This window comes from Misgurnus anguillicaudatus, chromosome 16 (genome assembly GCF_027580225.2).
Source record: "Misgurnus anguillicaudatus chromosome 16, ASM2758022v2, whole genome shotgun sequence".
In the NCBI taxonomy this organism is placed as follows: Eukaryota; Metazoa; Chordata; class Actinopteri; order Cypriniformes; family Cobitidae; genus Misgurnus; species Misgurnus anguillicaudatus.
In genome coordinates this window covers 19,843,630-19,867,273 of record NC_073352.2, presented here as the reverse complement: position 1 = coordinate 19,867,273, position 23,644 = coordinate 19,843,630, and the positions used below count along the sequence as shown (strand labels likewise).

At 37.9% G+C, this 23,644-nt stretch overlaps 1 protein-coding gene across 3 annotated transcripts; it reads right to left on the bottom strand.

The window, feature by feature from the left end:
- Nucleotides 1-22,667, bottom strand: glrbb (glycine receptor, beta b). 3 transcript variants are annotated; one of them, XM_055178665.2, is made up of 10 exons: nucleotides 22,347-22,660; nucleotides 16,213-16,355; nucleotides 15,072-15,178; nucleotides 14,396-14,463; nucleotides 9,382-9,608; nucleotides 7,350-7,432; nucleotides 5,732-5,872; nucleotides 5,341-5,493; nucleotides 2,218-2,501; nucleotides 1-753 (listed from the first exon to the last, which is right to left on the bottom strand). In XM_055178665.2, the coding sequence occupies exons 1-10, from the start codon at nucleotides 22,347-22,349 to the stop codon at nucleotides 463-465; spliced, it is 1,500 nt and encodes a 499-aa protein (XP_055034640.2). In that variant the 5' UTR covers nucleotides 22,350-22,660; the 3' UTR covers nucleotides 1-462. The 3 variants fall into 3 exon arrangements, 2 of the variants coding, with proteins under 2 accessions (XP_055034640.2, XP_055034641.2); XM_055178666.2 differs by lacking the exon at nucleotides 5,341-5,493 and having other exon boundaries at nucleotides 22,347-22,663; XR_008637468.2 differs by lacking the exon at nucleotides 1-753 and having other exon boundaries at nucleotides 2,366-2,501; nucleotides 4,806-5,493; nucleotides 22,347-22,667.
- Nucleotides 22,668-23,644: the final 977 nt, after the last annotated feature.

The window sequence follows — 23,644 nt, the reverse complement described above, 5'->3', positions numbered from 1 at the left end:
TGAGGTCAGCTGAGCCATTAGGCTATTTATTGACAGTCGTTTTCACAAGCACACAAAATGTTTGGGTTTTCTCTGCTTTTTACACTCGTTTGTTATTGGAATGCTTGTATTAGGAAGAGTTCCTATGGCAGTGGATATCAGTACAAATCATGTTACAACCATCATGTTACCAGCTGATATATAAGTAATTTATATATTTTAGATACTATATATAATTTCATATATTCCATTTCCACATGCAAGATAATTTTGCTCTGTTTTGTGCAACAGTTAAATATAGCAAATTTCAAATTTAAGCAATGGTTCGAGCAAATGCTTTGTTCCATCAAAAATGTTTTCATGTAATAAAACTTCCCATAGATTATCTCTGTATACGGCTGTGAAATAGCTCTGCCTGAGGTACACATTGTACGAGGAGAAAGATAATGCTGGTTGAATGAAAGCAGGTTAAATTCAACACAATCACAAATACACGGACCAGTAAATGACATTAAAGAACAGGAAGGAGAATGGAAAGAGTGCACGAGCATAAAGATCAACGCGTTTGGCTGCCGAGGGTATGACGGGTTTAGCGGGTGGCGGCTTCTTGTTGTTCTTGGCTTGCGCTTTGGCAGCGCCACATTCGATGGGCTTGCCGTAGCAGTCGAAGTTTGATAGCTCAAAGTCTCGTGGCAGCGAGCCCACGATGCTGAAGTCATTGGAGCGCAAATCTGACTTGGAGGTGCATACCTTTTTACACCTTGTTTCTGTCACCTGAGAGAAATAAAGAGACAGAGAAGTATTAAACAGTAAAAACATGTCATATCTCAAAGATCGGGGTGGGATTTTTTTTATTCAATAACTTCACTCCTAGGTGTTATCATTTGTAAAATAAGCAAATGAACAAACATACAACTGATGCAGGCCCGGCACCACGAGGGGGCAAAAGGGGGCATTGCCCCCTCAGATCTGATTTGTGCCCCCTCTGTTTCATTTTTGTATTCAGTGAGTTTCTGGTTACCTGTGCTGTGCAGTTGCGTATGGAGTGTTTTATGGACCGCTGCATTTAAAAGTATGTCTTTCCAAAGCGAGATCTCAGTGTATCATTGATGGTATAAGGTTATGCCTCCTCAAAAATTTCACATGCCCCCTCAGTCATTTCATTCTGCAGCCGGGCCTGAACTGATGTGACATCATACTGTATGTTTTTCTTTTGATATCTGGATAAGTGATGTCTAATGGTGTAATGCCAATCTGTCTGTTGCAATGATGTCTGTTCTGAATGTGTGGAAAGGGTCAGAAGCCATGCAGCGCTGGACCGCACTACATCCTATTGGGCTTACAATACTTAAATCATCAAACAGCGTGATATCTTTGTTGTGTGCGAGGGTAAAAACTAGCTGTCATATATTCTTCTGGTGAATTGTGTCTGCTTTATTTATGCCATTTTAGGCGTCCAAAGCAGAACCACTTGGTTCAAAAGGCTTTGGGATATTTCCAAATGACTCCCATTCGGAAAATTGAATGAGATTTCTCGACAAAGGCCAGCTTGTGGGTTAATTTGGGTTCAGATGTTGTTCTGAAATCTGTATAAGGTCCATTCTGAAAGTAACTGTGACAGTGCTTGAAGACACACAGCATCCTAAAGCCTTACACTATGTCCAGTTTATGATGAGACCACATTATCCAGCCTATTACTCCTGCTTGTCAGGCTATCTCTGGTGCCAAACACCTCTCATAAATGTTGCTATAAAGCTGTCTGTCCTCTAAAGAAATGAAGTGCCATGATTATTTGCCACCTACACTCTTGCACTCGAAAGCGGACTTGACATTAGCAATGCATAATTTTAGATTATATAACTACCGGAATGACAACATAGTTGAATACAATAAAACTGCAAACAATTATCTCTTCTTAAACTGACTGGTGAAACATCTGCTGCATAATCTATTTCTTTAATATTGTGCTCAGCTAGAGAATGGGATTATAGTACATAATGATGAAATGAATAATGATAATAATGATACAAAATTACCATAGTACTCTAATAATAATACCATAGTACTCATTTATTTGCATGGTAATCTGGGAAGTGAATATTGAAAAAATATAGAGTACCATGATACACCTTTAAAAAATATCGTACTATCATGATAATTTTTGATATCATCCATGTACTTATGCAATTATGATCATTCTATCTTAATCTATTTAGAGATTAGGTTACTGTTTCTGACCTGAAGCGTACTGACGTGTATCGGGGTCCCCATGCCATTGATGGTGTTTTTGGCAGGGGTCTTTCCCTCTGCCTTCTCCCTGCAGGCAATCTTTGCTCTCTCTGCCTCCAAGCGTTTAGGGCTGTTAAGCATCACCTGTACTACAGCGTATTCGACCAGAGAGGCGAAGCCAAAAAGCAAACAGGCAATCAGCCAGATGTCAATAGCTTTTACATAGGAGACCTTGGGCAGTTCAGAGGCCAGAGAGGTGCACTCAGAGGAGAGAGAAAGCACTGACAGGATCCCTGCAGACACAGAGATTAGTCATTAGATCAAATGAGGTGAGAAAAAGTGAGTTTACACATTGATCTAAACCACGAATGACTGTTTACAAAGATCAAAGTGGAGTTGACTGTCACAACACAAATAGCCCTATGCTACATCTGTGACAAAACATAAAAATCATCCATGTTTTTGGATCGTTTTTGTTTGGATTGTTTTGTATATATATATATATACAGTGTTGGGGGTAACACATTACAAGTAACGTGCATTACATGATAATATTACTTTTCTGAAGTAACGAGTAAAGTAACGCATTACTTTTTAAATGTACACATTAATATTTGAGTTACTTTTTAAAGAAAGTAGTGCAATTTCCTTTTTAGTTTAATTAATTACATTAAAAAAATTATGTACCGAATTAACCTAAACGTAGTCACATTATGGTCACATCTCAGAACCTGAGATGGCAGGCCAGAGCTCGACATTATTTTGATGAAATATGCAATTTCTGAATGCAGAACTTTTCAGTCATAAAAAACACCTGCAATGCCTGAAAGAAATCAAGCCTCAGCCAAGAAAAAGTAACGCAAAAGTACCTAAAAAGTAATGTAAGCATTACTTTCCATGAAAAGTAACACAATTAGTTACTTTTTTTGGGAGTAACTTAATATTGTAATGCATTACTTTTAAAAGTAACTTTCCCCAACACAGTGTATATATATATATATATATATATATATATATATATATATATATATATATATATATATATATATATATATATATATATATATATATATATATATATATATATATATATATATATATATTATATACAGTATGTGTGAAGAATTCAGATGCAAAACTCTCTTAGTGTGTCTGACATGTTTTTTTGTAAATTAGCATTTTACGTCTCTTATTAATGGGTTCATTAATTTTACTTTCCCTTTTTGGCAATGAAAAGGTTATTAGTCAGTATAACTGAAATGCCTTATTCTCAAAAATTACTTCATAATCGTAATTCATAATCATTTTATTGGTATTTAACTAATTGGACTGTCTTTCACGGCAAAACCCTCTAAAGGGGGTCGCACACCGGCCGCGCAGCTCAGCATCGCACCGCCCCCTGTCGAGTCGCGTCTAGGACAACTTGGAGGTATCGTAAACCGGAAGTGCACATTAAATAGCGCAAGCTTGGTCAGATAGCATCTACTTAAAAATGCAAAATATATGTTATCAGCCAATGTTATTCGTTAATGATTTGGGACAAATATGATGTTATTTAATGTTTAACTATGTAAGTGGCGCTCTGTGGCGCGACAGGGATTTTAGCAACTTCTTGAGTCGTGGCTGGGCGGGGCAGTGCGTATACTCATAGAAAGCAATGTGTTTGAGTTTTTTAGAACGGCACAACACTGAGCTGCACGGCCGGTGTGCGACCCCCTTAAAGGCGGAGTGCACAATGTTTAAAAAAAGGCTTTGGAAAGGGAGTCGGGCCGATTACCAAAACACACTTGTAGCCAATCAGCAGTAAGGGTCGTGTCTACTAACCGACATCCTTGCCGAGGTTGCGTATGTGTGGGGCGGGTCTATCAAGAAAAGGTCCAGATTCTATTGGGGTAGGGGCGTGTATGTTTAGGTGATTTCAAATATCAACATTGGCTTTCAAACATTGTCCACTCCGCCTATTAGTGTATGCAAGCTTTTTTTGGCAAAACCTCCACTTCTCCACTCCAAAAATCACTTCTTTGGACAAAACATAATAAACAGTTGCAAAATTACTAAAGATGAAACTAGAAACATTGCAAATAATGAAAGTCAGAATTCAAAAAGTAAAAATGAAGAATCTGAACCACACATTAGGGGGCGCAGTGATGCACGTGCCTGCAACATTTGGGTTGTTGTTTTTTAGGGTACTCACAAGGAACCCAAGTTGAATTGTGATCCACAGCCGTTTTACATCGGTCTTCCATGCCCTTTTTAGGACTTTGCTTAAAAATCAACTTGGCGTATTTCAGAACCGGTTTTTCGAAATGGCCTGAGGCCGAGAATAAAGCAAATAATGAAGCAACTATTTGATAAACGTATAATAATAATAATAAGCATTGCGTTAATATCATTATCTCATTTTTGAGAGAGGTGGCATTTAGTGGCTTTTGCATCTAAGCTCTTCACATATTCCCATGCATTTATCACATTTTTAGTTTTTAACACATTTTACCATATTTAATATTATGCTAAATTCTGCTGATTTGCATCTAAAATCACTATTGATTTGTGTGGTTGAATGATCATATCAAGGCAAACATGCAAAAATGACTGACCTGAAATGGTAAACTGTGACAGTGACAAGAGTGCAGACAGAATAACAGCGGTTTATGAGTCACCAACGGGATCACAAAAACTCCAGACAATTCGTAATGTAATGTCGGACCCATTAGACGTCACCAGGAATAAGTATGGTCCATAAAAATGATGCATACAGGCTATAATTTTGAAGCAACATTTCTCTGTATCTCACATAATCTTCATCTTCTCAATTTCACCTGTGCAGTTCCCATAGCAAAAGCATGCCTGTGGCCACAGATGAGGCTGATGGATATTCATAATTGAAATATCCTGCATATGCATAACGTTTCCTTGGTGATGCCTTTGGGCAACCAATTGATGAAAATAAGCCCTTTATGTGCTTTAAGGATAAAAATGATCAGTCTCCTGTGATGGATAGAGACCAGAGGGTGTTACATGGGAATGAAAAATGTGAAGGATGGGTCGGTTATGGGGGTTCAGGATTCCAGGACCGGAAACAGGAGATGAGATGTTGATGCTTATGGCAGGATTGGTGATTGAAAAAAGTACCCAGAGGCACTCGAGCGGCGCTGGCATCAGGGTTGATCCAAAAGGAAAGCCAGGACAGCACGACAATGAGCAGGGTGGGAGCATACACACCCATCATGTAGAAGCCCACCTGCCTTCTCAGAGTAAAGATCACCTCCACGCACGTGTAGTAGCCTGATATACGACAGTTTAATTAATAACAGCTTGTTGAAACTGAATACTGTACAGCATGGTCTGAGACCACTATAAATTGTTTCTATTTTGCATTTTTACAATGTAATTAATTTTGAATCTTATTACAAATTAAATTGTCAATGTTATAATTTAAGTGGAAAGTTAAAATTAAAGGATATAAAATATAGGGAGCATATGTGCACGTATAGTGCTATAAATGGAAAATGAACAGCTTTACCTGTCCCTGAGTAAAACTTAGTGCAGTTGCCATATTCAATGTCCTCTTGTTTAATATCAAACTGAGGTAAAGCAATTTCTTCCATCTGCACAGGGTCTCCAGACTGCCACATGAACTGCAGGTCATCTGTGGTGTAGCCAACTACAGATTTGCACACACACATATACTCTTATTTATTACATTTACACACAATATCAACAATATAAAGAATAATAATAAATCTTACGTACTGTATCAAAACAAAGCATAATTAGAAAATGTTGTTACTATTGAAATCCTTTCCTATCCTTTAAACATTTTTCTTATTTTATAGTTTATTATACACTCACCTAAAGGATTATTAGGAACACCTGTTCAATTTCTCATTAATGCAATTATCTAATCAACCAATCACATAGCAGTTGCTTTAATGCATTTAGGGGTGTGGTCCTGGTCAAGACCATCTCCTGAACTCCAAACTGAATGTCAGAATGGGAAAGAAAGGTGATTTAAGCAATAGGTAACTGGGATTTTCACGCACAACCATTTCTAGAATTTACAAAGAATGGTGTGAAAAGGGAAAAACATCCAATATGCGGCAGTCCTGCGGGCGAAAATGCCTTCTTGATGCTAAAGGTCAGAGGAGAATGAGCCGACTGATTCAAGCTGATAGAAGAGCAACTTTGACTGAAATAACCACTCGTTACAACCGAGGTATGCAGCAAAGCATTTGTGAAGCCACAGCACGCACAACCTTAAGGCGGATGGGCTACAACAGCAGAATACCCCAGCGGGTACCACTCATCTCCACCACAAATAAGAAAAGAGGTTACAATTTGCACGAGCTCACCAAAATTGGACAGTTGAAGACTGGGAAAATTGTTGCCTTGTCTGATGAGTCTCGATTTCTGTTGAGACATTCAGAGGGTAGAGTCAGAATTTGGCGTAAACAGAATGAGAACATGGATCCATCATGCCTTGTTACCACTGTGCAGGCTGGTGGTGGTGGTGTAATGGTGTGGGGGATGTTTTCTTGGCACACTTTAGGCCCCTTAGTGCCAATTGGGCATCGTTTAAATGCCACAGCCTACCTGAGCATTGTTTCTGACCATGTCCAACATGTCCTCTGATGGCTACTTTCAGCAGGATAATGCACCATGTAACAAAGCTCGAATCATTTCAAATTGGTTTCTTGAACATGACAATGAGTTCACTGTACTAAAATGGCCCCCACAGTCACCAGATCTCAACCCAATAGAGCATCTTTGGGATGTGGTGGAACGGGAGCTTCATGCCCTGGATGTGCATCCCACAAATCTCCATCAACTGCAAGATGCTATCCTATCAATATGGGCCAACATTTCTAAAGAATGCTTTCAGCACCTTGTTGAATCAATGCCATGTAGAATTAAGGCAGTTCTGAAGGCGTAAGGGAGTCAAAGACACTTTTAGTATGATGTTCCTAATAATCCTTTAGGTGAGTGTATGTATGTATGTATATATATATATATATATATATATATATATATATATATATATATATATATATATATATATATATATATATATATATATATATATATATATATATATGCTATATATATATCCTATCATTGTGGTTGTATTTATATTCACATACAGCTCTCAAGCTGCATTTTGCATCGTTGAGTATCCATAGGGAAGAGGGTCAAGTCAAGTGGACAAGAGAGGGTAACTGACAACCTGTGAAGAGAAATAAGAAACATTCAGTACCATACAATGAGTCATGTAGCACCGCAGTCAGTTGACATAAGGTCAATAATTTTCTACAAGTGGTTATTACTAGATGTCCTTTAAATATGTTTGAAGAGACAAGGATATGTGTACATTCTATGGTACATTGATAAGACATGAATGACTAAATAATAGTTTAAGAAAATAATAGCAGTCCATTAGGTTCCTTAAAAGCTGCAAGGGAACATTTCATGAATATTAATCAAAGCATCGTGCCAAATGTAAATGTATGACTCTATATGAATCCTTACAGGTTGCAACCCAAACTGAACTGATTTCACAGATGCCACAGGCACAAAGCCGCCCAACGGTGAGATAAATTCTTCATGCAGTTCCTTTCTGCGCACAACAAGGCATATTTATTTAAAACCCCATTAGCACATAAAAGCTTTTTGGTTTTCTTCCCTAATCTGACAAGCAGTCAGATGCCGGAAAAAGCTACTTTTTACACTTGAGAGTGTGAAGCCAGCAGTTAAAGCACAGTACCAAGAAATTTGTGTAAAGGTACAAGAGAAAACTATTATATCTTATATACTTATATCAGTTTTTGTTTAAAATATATATTTGTGCTGTACTATAGAAACTATTAGGGAGCGCAAGCGGAGATGGAGGGTTGAAGCTATGCATCAATTTTTGGGGGAAAAAGGCAAATAAGACAGAAAAAAAATCCCTGCATAGGAGACAGAATTTTTTTCAGGAATTTGTTTGCCATCTGCTGATATAAATTCTGGTATAGTGATGACTTCTTTATTGACTTGACCAGCAAGATTTCTCAAATAACCCAGCTTTACTAAAAAAGCCATGGTTTACAGAGGCTTCACGCATTGCTGGTCTACCAGCTTGGCCTGCACCAAACCAGCGCTAACTAATATAAACCAGCTTGAAGTGTATGATCGTTTCAGCAGGGTAATATGAAACAAACACTTCTTTTTGTTTTTGAGAGACATCAGTCCCTTGGCACACACACATGAATATAAAGAAATGCATTCTGGGACTAAGCCAAAATTAAGAAGTGTCTTTCTTCAAGACCACCCGGCTCATGCTGTGATCCGGCTGGCAAGAAAAGCACCATTAGCCCCAGACATAACATAATATGTGATGCTCTTAAACACATTCGATCTAAACTGAAAAAGCTCCATGCCAGTGTTTAGATTTTATCTTAATCTGGATTTTTTCCAATGCACGACTGGCATAGAGACAACAGCAACAATTCACATTTGCATGAAGCGCACAGGCCAATGAAATTGTTTGGCTTCATAAATAACGTAATAATGTTTAAATCTATCCGTAGCACATAGATCCAGGTAACATTTCCATAGTACCAAATTCAGTTGACTTGGGGCTCCATAGCACCACAGATAGATCTATATCAAGTGTGGTCATTGACTACGTGAAGACTCCAGAGAGCCGCATTAACTCAGAAAGGTTTGAAGATTAAAGACAATGAAAGGGGTGTCCAATGCCAAAAGGGGACTGAACTTTCACATGTGATCAAATGCCAGTAGCTGTAATTTAGGTGTCAGTGGTAAGGTGAAATCTTTTGGTCAACAGACATATCAAATCTCCAATTCTCAGAAGTCTCCTGAGGTTTATTAAAAGCATTAGGAATCGCTCTGAGGAGGGATCGCAGATGTGGTTGTGAAATTACTTTTATTTATAAGACAAGTAGATATCACACAGGTCTCATCTGTGATTTTTCGTTTCTTTTATACACCCATCCATATTAAACTAATTCATGTGAATTTATTCCACTCTTTAAAAACACAGGCACAAAGACACCTGATAGACTACTGTGTTTGCTTTGCTGTGATCCCTGCAATATAACTGAGACCTTATTTGTCACCATCCACAAATAATAAGGTTTGATGCTTTGTAGAAAGACAAAATTCAAAGTTCACCTCATGCTGATGAGGACGTCTCCGTTTCTGAAGATAAACAGCAGGATGTTCTCCTGAGTAACGTCATGAAAGTTGGCACTCTTTTCATTGGCAAAGAAAAGATCAGGCTTCCATAGACACTTGAACATCTTGGGGTCGACAGTGAGCGAATCGGACTTGAAATCCTGAGGAAGCCTGAGTCTGGGGTCGTTCCAGCGCTGTCTCAAAAAGATATTCACACGATAATCCTGCATGATAAAAAAAATGTTATTCACAAAATTGCTGTAAGCTTGCTGTGGGTGGGTGGGATGTGGTAGAGTTGACATCGGTCTTTGTGTTAGGTGACAGGAACTGTGCAAAGCCCTGACTTGGATACAAAAACAGCATACAGACCTCAGGGTAACGCAGGAGACCAGGTGTCTCAGGCATCGCCATGGCAACATGCATTTCTCACGACCCCTGAGTGATGTTTTAAAAACGCTCGTCTCTGAAGTATCGAGTCTCCAATAATGGTTGGCATTGAAGTAGCGCAGCTGCGGAGCTCAGAGTCGCTCCTATTTACATTTCCAACTATCGCAAACATCAGAGGCGTGTGACGGGTGCTGGTGAGGGGCTGAAATGAGGGCTCATGGCGTATCCGAGGACTTGCGACGGGGAAAACACAGGGTTCGTTAAGTCAAATTGGCCCCAGCGCTGGCTTGCGTGAGCAAAAAGCTTTGAAGTGGCATTTTCTAACTAAGCTTGTTTTGCTAGCACTGATATTGTGAAGACAGATGACATGCAAAACATAATGCCCACACTCCAGCTGTGCTGTTTTTGGGCGGGCAGTCCGAGTGTGTGATTCACATAATGGTATGTCCTGTTTTTCATTTAAGCCTCGGAGCAGGAAAATAAAGGATGCATTACACACTGTTTAATATCATGCGTGGAATTTAGTGAATTTTACGGACTTTCCATCCCAAATGTTAATAAAGTGCAGATTGGTGAAAATAAGCTATATGGGTCATTCTACAGAAAAGGTGGAATTCGGGTGATGGAAATCTGCTTAAATAAACTTCTTTCAACATACCCAAAACTTCTTTAATAGCATTAATTACTTGTCAAATCTATGAATCCGCAAAACAGGGAGCTTAATCTAGGTTTAACTTTTTTAATCCATGACATTGTATCTTCAATACCTGACAAAATGAGAATATAATAAAAGATAATGAATATGATAAAACTTATAAACGTAAACATTTTTTAATGCTTTGTGTTGGTCAGTTAAAGGAATAGTGCTTAGGAAGTACTCATTAAAAAAGTAACACCAATGACGGTAACACCAATGATGGTAGCACCAATGACAATTTACAGAAAAAAACTAACATTTTAACAAAATGGCTGCCATTAGCCATGTGCTATTTTATCAGAGATGTAACAATCACATACTTATTCAGTATAATGTTTTTATGTAAAGATCTTAACACTCCCAGCTATATATAAAAAAAGAGTAACACTATGACATCCAAAAAAAGTGTATCTTAAAATTCTTAGATATATCATGATACTTTAGACAAATAGGGTAAGACATCCCAGAAACCTTGTGCCTTCCTCCACTGCACTTCTTTCACTGACCTCTTGACCCATGAAAAACTTCAAAGAGCTGATGCATTGTTTCAAAATTAAAGTGATTTGGGTAGGGTAACACCAATGACATAAATTTGGGGGACAAATATTTATTTTATATCATTCATATTAATAGTGTATTTTTACCATTTCAATGTTGTAGTAAATTCATACAGGGTTAAAGGTAAATGTAAATTAGATTTGTTTTATAAAAACATGGTTTTAAATAAGAAGTACACAGTTCAACTTCCATGTATGATCAAAGCGACAGGGCAATTTTCAGGACCAGACATTTTTTTAAAAAGTTTAAAAAAAGGAAAAAAGAAAATTAAATAAATAAACTCTCTCATCATTTTAAGGACAGTCTATATTTATTAAATATATATCATTATGGGATTATTGGGTCAAATTAAATGATTAAGGGGTCTGCAAAACAAGGGACAAGCATTTCCACCTTTTTTGTAGAATGACTCATATGCAACTGCTCTAGTTTTTAGTCAGGTCTCTGGTGACCTTGTATTTCTATATTTTGCCACCTGTGCATAAACAGTAAGTCCATATTTTGGTTAACCACTGCAGGATTGATGTGATGGCTCTTTAGGTAATGCAATTGAAAAAACGAAACCTCTTTTCCAAACGTATAAAAGCTTGGTGTCACGCAATGCTTCCGCAGAGCTGCCCACAAGCTGTATTCAGCCCCGCGCAATGCTTGGTGGAAAACACGACTTTCTGATCTGCTTCCAGGGGAAATATTTTCAGTGGAGGTGATCTGAGACACTTTGGCATGATGGGTTGTTTATGAGTGTCACTGCTCGTAAAGACTCAGACGTAAGACTGCGGGTTCTGGACTTAATTCCTTTTCTTGGTGGAGCGTTAAGTAAACACGTTAAGCCCAAAATAAAGCACACAATCATGAAACCAATCATGCACCCACTGTAAGCTATCAGACAATCTGACATTTTAAAAACTAACTTTTTTTGGTAAAATGGGTCCCCATTAAAGTTCATTACTCGTGCTACCCAGTGTTTGAGACTTAATGTTCTTTTGATTCAATCAATTATGGAGCTAATCATTTACATTTTATACTTCAAAATGTTACAGAATATTATATGACTCAAATATGGCTTAAAAGTCTGTTCAAAAACAGTAAATATTTTATAAGGCAAATGTCACTTTTTAGTATGCACTTCTACACTTCCTAATGAACATTTTAATATTCTGAAAGTGGACATATTTTTGGTGCACGGTGACATTAAAAAGGTATTGATTGACTGAAAAGGACTTGCTCTGGCATTGAGCTGGATTTAATGATGGAAATTTACAGTGTTGTAACAACTGCTGTTATAAAAACAAGCAAACATAAAAAATGTCATAAAGTACTACATACACTGTAAAAAAATCCTTATTAAACTTACATTTTTAAATTTAACTGTTGAATTAAGTCATTTAAACTTTTTTGACTAGTGAGGAGTTGGCAAAAAAAAAAATATATATATATATATTTCGAATGGGCTTAAGTTCTAAAAGGGTTAGTTCACCCAAAAATAAAAATAATGTTATTAATGAATCACCCTCGTGTCGCTCCAAACTCGTAAGACCTCCGTTCATCTTCAGAACACAGTTTAAGATGTTTAAAGGGGCGGTGAATTTGTGGATTTTATTGTTTTATATTGTTGTCTGAGGTCTACTTATGATGTTTGCGTGGTTTTTACATTCAAAAACATCTAAAGCAATAAGTAATAGGCTATTTTGTAACATGGATTAGTGGCTCTTTGGAGAAATGGTTCGTTTGAAGGGGCGGGTCGCATTGAAGACCTGGACGTAAACGCCCACTGCTATGATTGGATAGCTTCATTCCCCGTCATTACATGTGGCAAAATGTTTTAAAAACATTGTAAAAATAGCAGCCGAATACATATATGTTTGAGCCACAAAAGATTCTGGGTGCTAAAGATGATACACATAAATGACAATACGTAGAGTAGAAACAAAACTTTTAACTCGACGTGACTAAATTACAACACAGTAAGCGGCCATCAAAATCTAAATTGCGGCTGGTAAGTCCTTCCTTATCACTAACTTTGTATATTTCTACCCGTTATATTACAGTCGTATTGTTAAGTGTTGCACTTTTATTAATCATTTAATGTTTTTAGTAAATTAAAACAGTTAAACAACGTGTTTAGACACGGATGTTACAACACGACATATTAAGCAATCTCTTAAGCAATAGTGAAATGCAGTAACGTTCTTCCACATCCGAACACTCCGTTTGCAGATCACCGCGTCAAAATAAAAGTCTCTCTGGAAAATGTATTTAAAAGTCATTTTGGATACATCTGGCAATGTTTAAAGACATGTTTACTGATTGTTGAGAGACTGCATGGTTTGCTTTGCCCCTGGCCCACGCGTGTGTCATGTGAATCTCTGGGCGGGGCTACAAAAGTAGTCGTTATATTTTGGGTTTGGGGAGGTGTTTAAATTATAATCTGACATTCCTGAATCGATTGTTTTAATGGCTTGGTGCCAAAAACTGTTATATTTCAGTAAAGAGGACGTTATCAGTTCTCAAGCTTGCAGGATGTTCATTTAAGTATGATGACCTCTTATATAACAGAATATCAAGTTAAAATTCATTTTTTGATTCACTGCCCCTTTAAGATTTAGTCCGAGAGCTTTCTGACTCTCAATTGAAAATCTATGTATGGTTTACTGTCCATGTCCAGAAAGGTAATAAAAACATCATCAAAGTAGTCCATGTTACATCAGTGGGTCAGTTAGAATGTGTTGAAGCATTGAAAATACATTTTGTTCCAAAAATAAAAATTACGACTTTTTTTCCGCATTATCTCTTCCGATTCTGTTGTGAACTGCGTGCATGAGACTAAAGTCTGCGGCTGACATAAGACACGGCTGACGTGTTATCTGGTGCGCCCCAGCTGTTTTTTTTTTGTGCGCCCGAGCTTCGTTTACAATCTGAGGGAGACACACGCTGTAAGTTTGAAAAAAAAATATTCGCAAACATGTCTGAGGATAACACGTCATCCGTGTCACTGCAGTCACGTGACTTTAGTCTCGTGCACATGGTTCACAACAGAACCGAAGAGAAGAAAATGCTGAATAAAGTTGTAACTTTTGTTATTTTTGGACCAAAATGTATTTTCGATGCTTCAACACATTCTAACTGACCCACTGATGTCACATGGACTACTTTGATGATGTTTTTATTACATTTCTGGACATGGACAGTATACCGTACATACATTTTGTACATCTCAGACTAAATATAAAACATCTTAAACTGTGTTCTGAAGATGAACGGAGGTCTTCTGGGTTTGGAATGACATGAGTCAATAATGACATTATTTAAATTTTTGAGTGAACTATCCCTTTAACGACAAGTAAGAAATGATAAAATATAGAGGAATACCATGGTTGTCTCCTGGATGGACCCAAAGCTGTTGATAAAAATGTTCACGCGGTCCTCTACAGGAATACCTAAAAAAAAAGAAAATAAGCATCCAGCCAATCACATTTATCAAACAAGACACATTTTTAGTGCACTTTCTCACAGACTATTATGGGTCATGTTAACTATTTGGTACATAGGCTACCATTAAACATATGTTTTTTATTGTATGTACACTATCTGGGAAGCATGGCATTACAGGAAAAATGCTCCAGCTACTATACCGCTATTCCTATTCCCAAGATTATAATGTTGACTTTACGATTGCCAGAAGCTTTCATCTTGCCCAGATATGAAGAGCAGCTGGCTGACCATAAGACATAATAACATTGAATCATACAGTGAACTCTTAACACTCATACAGCAAAGACCACATCAAGGTCCCACCAAGCCACATCTAAATTGACTGCCAGCGAGCAAAGAGGCAACAGAGGTTCTCACATTTTACAACCTGCTTCATTACATCTGGAAATGTTGCCAACAGTAGCAGTAACTAAAACTACTTATCCACCACAATGTATACACACGCGTTGCTTTCCTTAATAATTGTGTACACACAAAGTATAAAATGATGACACAAGGATGGATGTGACAGATGCAACAATAACATGACAGATAACTGTAAACAAGTACTGACCTTTGAAGTTAGGCCGGATCCTTGGATCATAAGTGACCAAAAGTCTGTTAAGGATGTTACTAGTAGAGTTTGCAGGAACTCGTGCCAGATCCTCTGATGACAGCTGCCTAAAGAGACCAAACAGGAGGGTGCAACATTTAACAACAGCAACATTAAACCACAAAGATCATACATTTCAGTCATCTATACATGAAAAAATGTTGTTTGTACTATAATGAACCATTTTCATGAGAAATCAAAACCAACATGCTTAGTAACATAAAAACATTATGATATTGACTTAAGTTCGCAGTACACATAAACACACAGAGAATATATAAGAGAAGACCGAGGTCAAGTTTTTCACCCTGTGAGGACAATGCTAATATTTGGTGGAATGAGAAAGTCTGAAGAGCAAAAGATGAAAGTATATATTTATATGATATATTTCTTTACATTAAACTATGGGTAATATATGGGTAATATGCACTCACCTAAAGGATTATTAGGAACACCATACTAATACTGTGTTTGACCCCCTTTCGCCTTCAGAACTGCCTTAATTCTATGTGGCATTGATTCAACAAGAAAGCATTCTTTGGAAACGTTGGCCCATATTGATAGGATAGCATCTTGCAGTTGATGGAGAATTGTTTGGGATGCACATCCAGGGCATGAAGCTCCCGTTCCACCACATCCCAAAGATGCTTTATTGAGTTGAGATCTGGTGACTGTGGGGGCCATTTTAGTACAGTGAACTCATTGTGTTCAAGAAACCAATTTGAAATAATTTGAGCTTTGTGACATGGTGCATTATCCTGCTGGAAGTAGCCATCAGAGGATGGGTACATGGTGGTCATAAAGAGATGGACATGGTCAGAAACAATGCTCAGGTAGGCCGTGGCATTTAAACGACTAAGGGGCCTAAAGTGTGCCAAGAAAACATCCCCCACACCGTTACACCATTGCCTTAATGAGAAATTTAACAGGTGTTCCTAATAATCCTTTAGGTGAGTGTAGGTTGAATTGCATTGTGAATTGTAAAACGTGTACACTTTCTATAGTTATACTTTTGATATGAGACCAAGCCCATCCCCACTCAAGTTATAAGCACAAATAAATATCAGGAGAAGGTCTAGTTAAATAATAGAAATGCACTTACGAAGGACAGTAAACCTGTTTTCCTTTCTTCTTTCCCTTCTTTGTTGATTTTTCTTTGGTGAACCCTCCTTCCATCCACAGACAGATGATAAGCAATAAGAAGATCACCTTTTGCACCTTCATATTACAACAACCCAGCAAAGCCTGCAGGAGAGAGAATAAACAGGCTCTCTTAATAAAGTAACAGCAAAAACCTGAAACCAAAGCATATCTACATCTAAGAAGGAATAGGTTTGTTAATGTGGAGAACAGACTGTCTGTGGCAGTCGGTGGGTGTTGTACTTTGTGGTTTCGGCATTCCTACTGTATCGTGCATTACTCAGATTAATGCACTGTCGTAATGATTTTCTTTACTACTATTCTGTTATCACATATATTTGCTCTGACCTGTAAAATTAAAATAATACTTACCTTTATGTATTTGGCACACCATTTTATCCAAAGCGACTTATAGTGCGTTCAAGGATTATTTTTATCACTATGTGTATCTTTCACGCCATGCTCTACCAACTAAGCTACAGGCACACTTGATATTTGAAATCAAGTATTAAAGTAGGGATGTGGTTTTTCGAATAGTTTAATTAAAGGCACAATATGTAAGATTTTTGCATTAAAATACTGTAAGGAATAATTGACGACAGGCCGTTGAATTTTTCAAAAATTAGGCACACCCAAGGTGGTAATGCGGCACGACACGAAGCAAAGTGCCGTTACACTGTATTTTCGATTATTATAAGACATTGCTCTGGTGGTTATTTTAAGACATCTGGCAGGTTAGGGGTGATTCACAAATCACGTCTTTTGCACGCTCAAGTTCGTTATTTCAAATGTAGGCACGCTGTATGAGCTTATAATGGAAGCGAGCGCGACGCGCACATAGTGCGACGTGCTCGTTTTTTGCAGGGCGCCTGGACCACATCCATTTAAAACGTTCAACTTTTCAGAATGCCGCAAGAGCAACGCACATCATGTGACAAGAACCTGTGTGCCTAGCGTTTTCCACGTGTTTTTAGGTGCGCAATGTGAACGGCCCCTTAGGTGTGCATTTTACAGAAAAATTATCAAACCAATTAAAATAAAGCATTCAACAGTGCTGTGCTATAACTAAAAATAACTAGCACAGTGTTATATGTTTTGTATATCCCATATCCCACTGTTCCATGTTCCGATTGTTTCAGGTATTTTCATGATAATAAAGAATATTTTGAATAATTTTGTTTAACGAATGTTGCTTTTTTAAACGCACATTATAAACAACTCCGACGCATAATGATTTTAGATTGATAAGGACTTCTTACTGACCAAAACGCCATAGTACACCCACAAGCTGCACATGAAACACAGAATCGCAGCCTTGCGTGTCAGGACTCTGCCTTGAAGTCTTGTTAAATTTGTATTTTGTCATGGTGGCAGAGTTCTGGCAGTCCCTGGCCTTGTGTGGAGGTTCATGCCTTGTTTTTGTGTTTGGGCATGTACCTCCGGTGTCTTGTCATTTGTCCCCGCTCCCTCGTCCTCCTGCTTATTGTTAATTATTACTTATTCCCATCACCTGTTCCCCGCTCGTTATCTTGTTTGGTTTGCTCTATTTAATGTCAGTGTTTCTTTAGTTCTGTGCAGGATCATTGTGCTGTGTTCTGTTCCTCGTGTTCGTGTTTCCTTGCTAGTCAAGATACCAAGTCAAGTTGAAGTGTTTCATGTTTCATACCCCCTCGTGGGTTCTTGTTTTGTGTCGAATAAAAGTGTTTTCTGTTTTCCCCGACATCGTCTGCAATTGGGTTCATCTGTTCTGCTAATCCTGACACTTGCGATTCAGAATCGATTTTAGACAGGTCTTTTTAATTATCGTTACAGCCCTACTGTGCCTTTAATCAAACAGCAGAAATTGAACTGTTCATAACGGCATCTCTGTATGTTTTAGGTCAACATTTTAGCTTCCGAATACAGTTAGTGACCTATATTCTGGTCTCTTTGTAGAAACAGATCAGTGACATGCAGCCTCTCAGTGGACATACAGTTAGACAGGACTGAGCTGAGCTGTCTTGGAGACTGATGACCTGTTGACTCAGGAAATCTGGCTCTGTTGTATCCGTTTTAAATACGGCTTGGGGTGTTTGTCACTGTGGGTGGTCTTTAAATGTGTTACTTATAAAACAGTACCATATTGTTTCCTTTTTTACAGTTTCTCTAGAATAATCATGAAATCTGTTTTATAGACATGATATTTTAATTATCTACTAATCACTTTTCACAATTTTTATCTTTCCATCCAAAGTTGTGAATTTAACGATTGCATTGAATAGCGCATTAAAAGGTTGCAAAAAAGCACTGTTGTTTTATGCAGTGAGTCAAAAAGAATAAAAGTAACTTCCTGCCAATATGAGAAGCCACTGTAGGTCTTTATATAATAAATTATTTACGCCTCAGAGCTTGCAGATGAAATGCAGTAAACACGGTCATGTCATCTTGCTTTAAGAGGTGGTTGACTGCTCTTTAGGAACGCAATTGTATATCATTCTACTTTGATGACAGACTTTTGCTCATTTGCTCAAGTCATTTCAGACTGAACAAAACAACTTATGCCATCCCATCATGCTTCATGTTTGCCAGGAAAACGCATCCGTTGAGGCAAAGCAAATGACCTTTTCACGCTCATTGAGGATTTTTTTAGGTAAATAATTGTCATAGTTTATGTGAATATATTCTTGTAAGATGAAAATCAGACTCAATAGGTCATATACGTTTTTTATGCGTTTTTATCTTGCTTCTTTACAACACTTTTTTGTACTTTATGGCACAAGAAATATGAACTAGTACCCGATTACCAGGAAAATAATAATAATAACAATCATCATCATATTTTGAAGAAAATGTTTCAGGTTCAATACAATACATAAGGAATAATTGTCTTACGCTGATTATGCGTAAAGGGACAGTAAGTAGGATTTTAAGTGTTTTATTAGTCAAAATCATTGTCTTTATTCATAAATATGTCCTCTTTGGTGTCAAATTACCTCTGCCAATGATCTGACTTTTCTTTGTAAGCTTAGAATTTCTTCCCTTTACTTACATTGAACAGGTAAGTCCAAGAAGGCTTCCATGTCGTTCCGCCATACTGATGAACTATAATAGCAGAGAGGGACAAAAAGCACTAGCCTACCAACGCGTTTCCACAACCCGTTTTCATTAAGAACACGAGAACAGACAAGGAGATCAGTGAGTACATAACAGCTACAGTAGTTGCAACATACATTTGGAAAAGCGAGGCCCTAGAGAGCAATATTCGTTGCAAAATACAATTTCACCACAAGATGGGGGAAAATCCTACTTATTGTCCCTTTAATAAACTGATCATGTGTAGGGTCATGTAAACGCGTAAAAAGGTTTTCTTTTATCGGGGAAAGCCCATAAACGGCATAAGCAAAATTTGATCGTCACACGTAGTTTTTTGCTCATTACCTCGATTTCGCGTTGCATGAAAACACCTTAACCTGCTTTCTCGAAGTTCTGTTCATTATCCATGTCTCTGCGTGTAAGGTTTATCGTAGTAGTAAGCAAGCGCAAAGTAACGCATAAAAGTCTGCACTTGACTCTTGCAGTAAATTGTGAAAATCAAAGCTTGCTACATTTACATTTTGCAGACATGAGAAGAAATACAACAGTATATATGAATATCAGCTGACGTCACTCACTTATCTTCCGCCATTTTGAGTACCTGAAGTGGTCGCAAAAGAACTAGAAGCTATGCCTTCAATATGTTGTGAGCATCAAAATCACTATTTTTACAACACTAAGAAGGCTCGACACAACATGATACTTTGCTTGAAGTATCACCTGTGTCTCTACACATGAACTCGAGCATTAAGAATATTGTTTGTGTACACAGAGTTTACTAAAAAGAAGGTTTTGAAGAACTTACTTTGGTTGTTTTGGTGCCGCTCGCCGCCATCTTCCCAGTCAATATGTATCGATCTCCGAATGCGACGTAATGCTCCTAAAGCATAGTTCCAAATACACTGATAATTTGTTGTTTTGTCGCAAGTGAATAACAATATTGACTTTCTAGTTGAAAAAGGAGCCTCATATGAGATTCATTCATTCACATTCGAAAATCGATTCTTTACGTCTGGCAAAGATGGCGAGCGGACACCATAACAGCCAAAGTCACAAACAAACAATGTTCTCAATGCTCGCGTTCATGTGTAGAGATCCAGGTGATACTTCAAGCAAAGTTTCATGTGGTGTCGTCCCGCCTTAGTGTTGTAAAAATAGTGGTAGTTCGGTAGCAGCGGACAGCGGCTGTAAGATTGCATCAGGGATCGAGATGGCATCACACCCTAACCAATTTTAAGTAGCGTTTCTTTTTATGACAGTTGAGGTGCAAAATGTTGTCTTTCGTAGCCCTTTCCTGTATCCGTAAGAATCATACACAGTAAAAGATAAGAATTCCATAAATCGTAGCAAGCTAGCCAATGCTTGTCAGTAGCCTACTGGTACTCAGTAGGTACTCAAGATGGCGGCATGACGTAAAAGGTCACATGACTGATTTAGCTTAAGACAGATTTTCAGACAGCTTTTTGAATGACTACATGTACTATAGGCGGTGACGTCACTGACAATCTCCAAATCCCATGTAAACACAGATTTCTTCATATTGATTTGCATATAAACACATGATTTTCATAGTTATCTGCTTATTCTGTGCATGTAAATGCACTCATAGATGACAGGCCATTTAATTATTTGAAAATAATGCACACCCAAGGTGGTAATGCAGCATGGCGCAAAGCGGGGTAAAAGAGAGAACTTGTTTGGAAAAATCATTTTTGCAATCTGGTGCCACTGCACATAAATTACACGGTTCTGTAAGTAATGGTTAAATAATTGTTAGGTGCCATGTAGTTCTTCAAACATGTTACTAACAACAGGGCAGCCATATGTTTTTTAAATTAAAGCAGAAAATACACACAGTTTGAAAAATGCCAAATATTGACATTGTGCACATGTTTAGTCTTGCTGTACAACACAGCCATCGATGAGTGTCCAAGGCTGTAGAAGGGAGGAAGAAACTGTAAAGATCACTATGAGGAATTCCCCCTTGAGGAAGACTGCCAGAAACTCCCCTGTCTAGACTCTTTCACCCGCCGCCTCTGGAGGCTTGATTCTCAGCCAATGCATTGATCATCATCTTAACCGAATCAGGCCAGCATTCAAGCACACTCCTCCAATATCTCACTCATTCCATCACTGTTATTATCACCAGATGCTAGTGTTTCTTACAAAACATCTCTTCAAATCTCCCAATCTTTTACTCTTTCTCTTCTCATTTTCTCTCTGATTCAGTGGTCATGGCAATTTGGGTTTAATGCCCCTCGTTTGAAATGCACACAAATGATGACTGCAGGTCTAAATATAAAGCAGAGAAATTCAAGTAATGGATTATAATGTCTTAGTAGACATGATGTAAGATAAAAAAGGGCTTTATTTTCAGAATAGACTGAATCTAGGTTAACTTGACCCTTATTTAATTGAAACACTATTTTTGACTGCATACCATGAGTCTGACTGCTTTATTCACAAATACAAATGCTTTCTGTTTAACTTAGAGTACACAAACAGGTATTTATATCTACCCTTAACCTCAGTGCATGGTTTTCACAAAATAAGCACATTTCAATTTCTTATGTATGTATAATATTTTTGACTTGCATACACAAGCAAAAACAGGTAAGTTAATAGTTAGACATAAAGTAACAATATTAAATCTCATATTGCATAACTTTAGCATGCGATTGCGATCCATATTGGCTAACCCCTTAAACTCGCTTTCAAAGCCATATTGTTTACGTTTTAATGTAAACAAATAACAGAAGGCTATAACAACAACCTGTGGATGCTTTGAGTATCAAGTTGAAAAAGTTACAGATAGGCATAGTAGAAAATAATGCCGGGAAGGATGGGGAGATGGGGGCAAACATACAGCACCAACAGCATCCACCATGACGACAAGGGGGGTTGGGATGCTGATGTGGGGATTACTACACAGAATGACAACATATCGCGCCTCCCACATTTATTACACACGTACAACCGCAAAATCGCCTTTCCTTTCAAAATATTGCGAGTTGTATCACTTACCATTTTAATACGGTAACGCTTTTCCCACAGTTTTCCCACGGATGAGATTGAATAGCGCTGACAGTGCGATCGGTCGTTAAAGCGTCGTCATGACCTGCCGCCGCCTGCTGTATCGCATTCTGCTCGTCGTTTTCTTACTGAGCCCGGTTCGCGCCTGTTGGATTAGTGTTCATTACAATACTCTCGTATTAGCTATGTTATTAAAATTATCTAAACGGAATGTCTATTGCACTGCTCTATTGCACTGGTGAAGGGATGCCAAGATGGAGCCTCGCGTGTACCTGTCATGCAACATACATGCGCAGTAGCAGCAGCAGCAGCAGGCTGCATAGCATTACTCATACAGCACCACTGGAGTATAATGCAAGGCCATCAGACGAGCTCTGCCATTTCAGCACAAACAATGCATCCTTGAAAACAGATGAAAACACGCAAAATTCAGTAGGCCTATTGAAAGAAAAAAGAAAAGTAGGTTTAAATATGAAATGTCAATAAAATGAAAATGCTAAACTACAAAACATATTTATATGTTGTAAATTTGAAGCTATTATACATGGTTCATCAGGACTAAATGAATGGTGCCAACTTATTAAGCTATACCGGAGAACAGAATTAAAGTGACAAGCAAAGTAAAACAGAAGTGTGGCAGCCAAAAAGGTGTGGATGACTGCCAATGCTTTATAAATTACTATGTATAGCTTGTGTGAGTGTGTACGTGTGCATGTTTTAAGGACCATCACGGACATAGAAAGTAGTGTTGTAGTCAAGACCACCTAAACTGAGACCAAATCATGACAAAGACCAAAACAGGTCGAGACCGAGACAAGACCAAGACTTTAAAGGGTCGAGACCAAGTCAAGACCAAGACAGGCCGAGACCAAGTCAAGACCAAGACCAGTGCAAGTCACTGCATTAAAACACTTATGATAAAACGTGGAATATGCTTATGATTAGGCACTTCTTGTCTGTGTGTGTGCATGTGTGCGTGCGTGCGTGTGTATGCCATCAGAGTTGATAAAATAATCAAAGACATTGCAGATATGTGTGAATTTATCTTTGTCTATAAGCAAATAAAAGTGAACAAACACTAAAGAGCTGAAATCAACATAACCATTTATTCTGAACTGTCTTTCCATGGCTTGCCATCCACTTAACACAATGCAGGTGTTTTTAGTAATAAAAATAGAAAAATTGTCATTGGGAGAAACTTAAACAATGCCAAAATCATATGCCAAACCTGAATAAACAGCATAAAATGAATGATAAAAAATAAATTTGTGATGTGCCATCAGTTGTGG

What these genes read in the sequence shown, in the direction of transcription:
- glrbb (XM_055178665.2), bottom strand. An exon ending in GACGTCCTCATCAGCATGAG is followed by an intron (nt 7,433 to 9,381) that starts GTGAACTTTGAA and finishes TTCTCTTCACAG; the next exon opens with GTTGTCAGTTACCCTCTCTT. An exon ending in CAAAATGCAGCTTGAGAGCT is followed by an intron (nt 5,873 to 7,349) that starts GTATGTGAATAT and finishes GCAAATCTGTAG; the next exon opens with TTGGCTACACCACAGATGAC.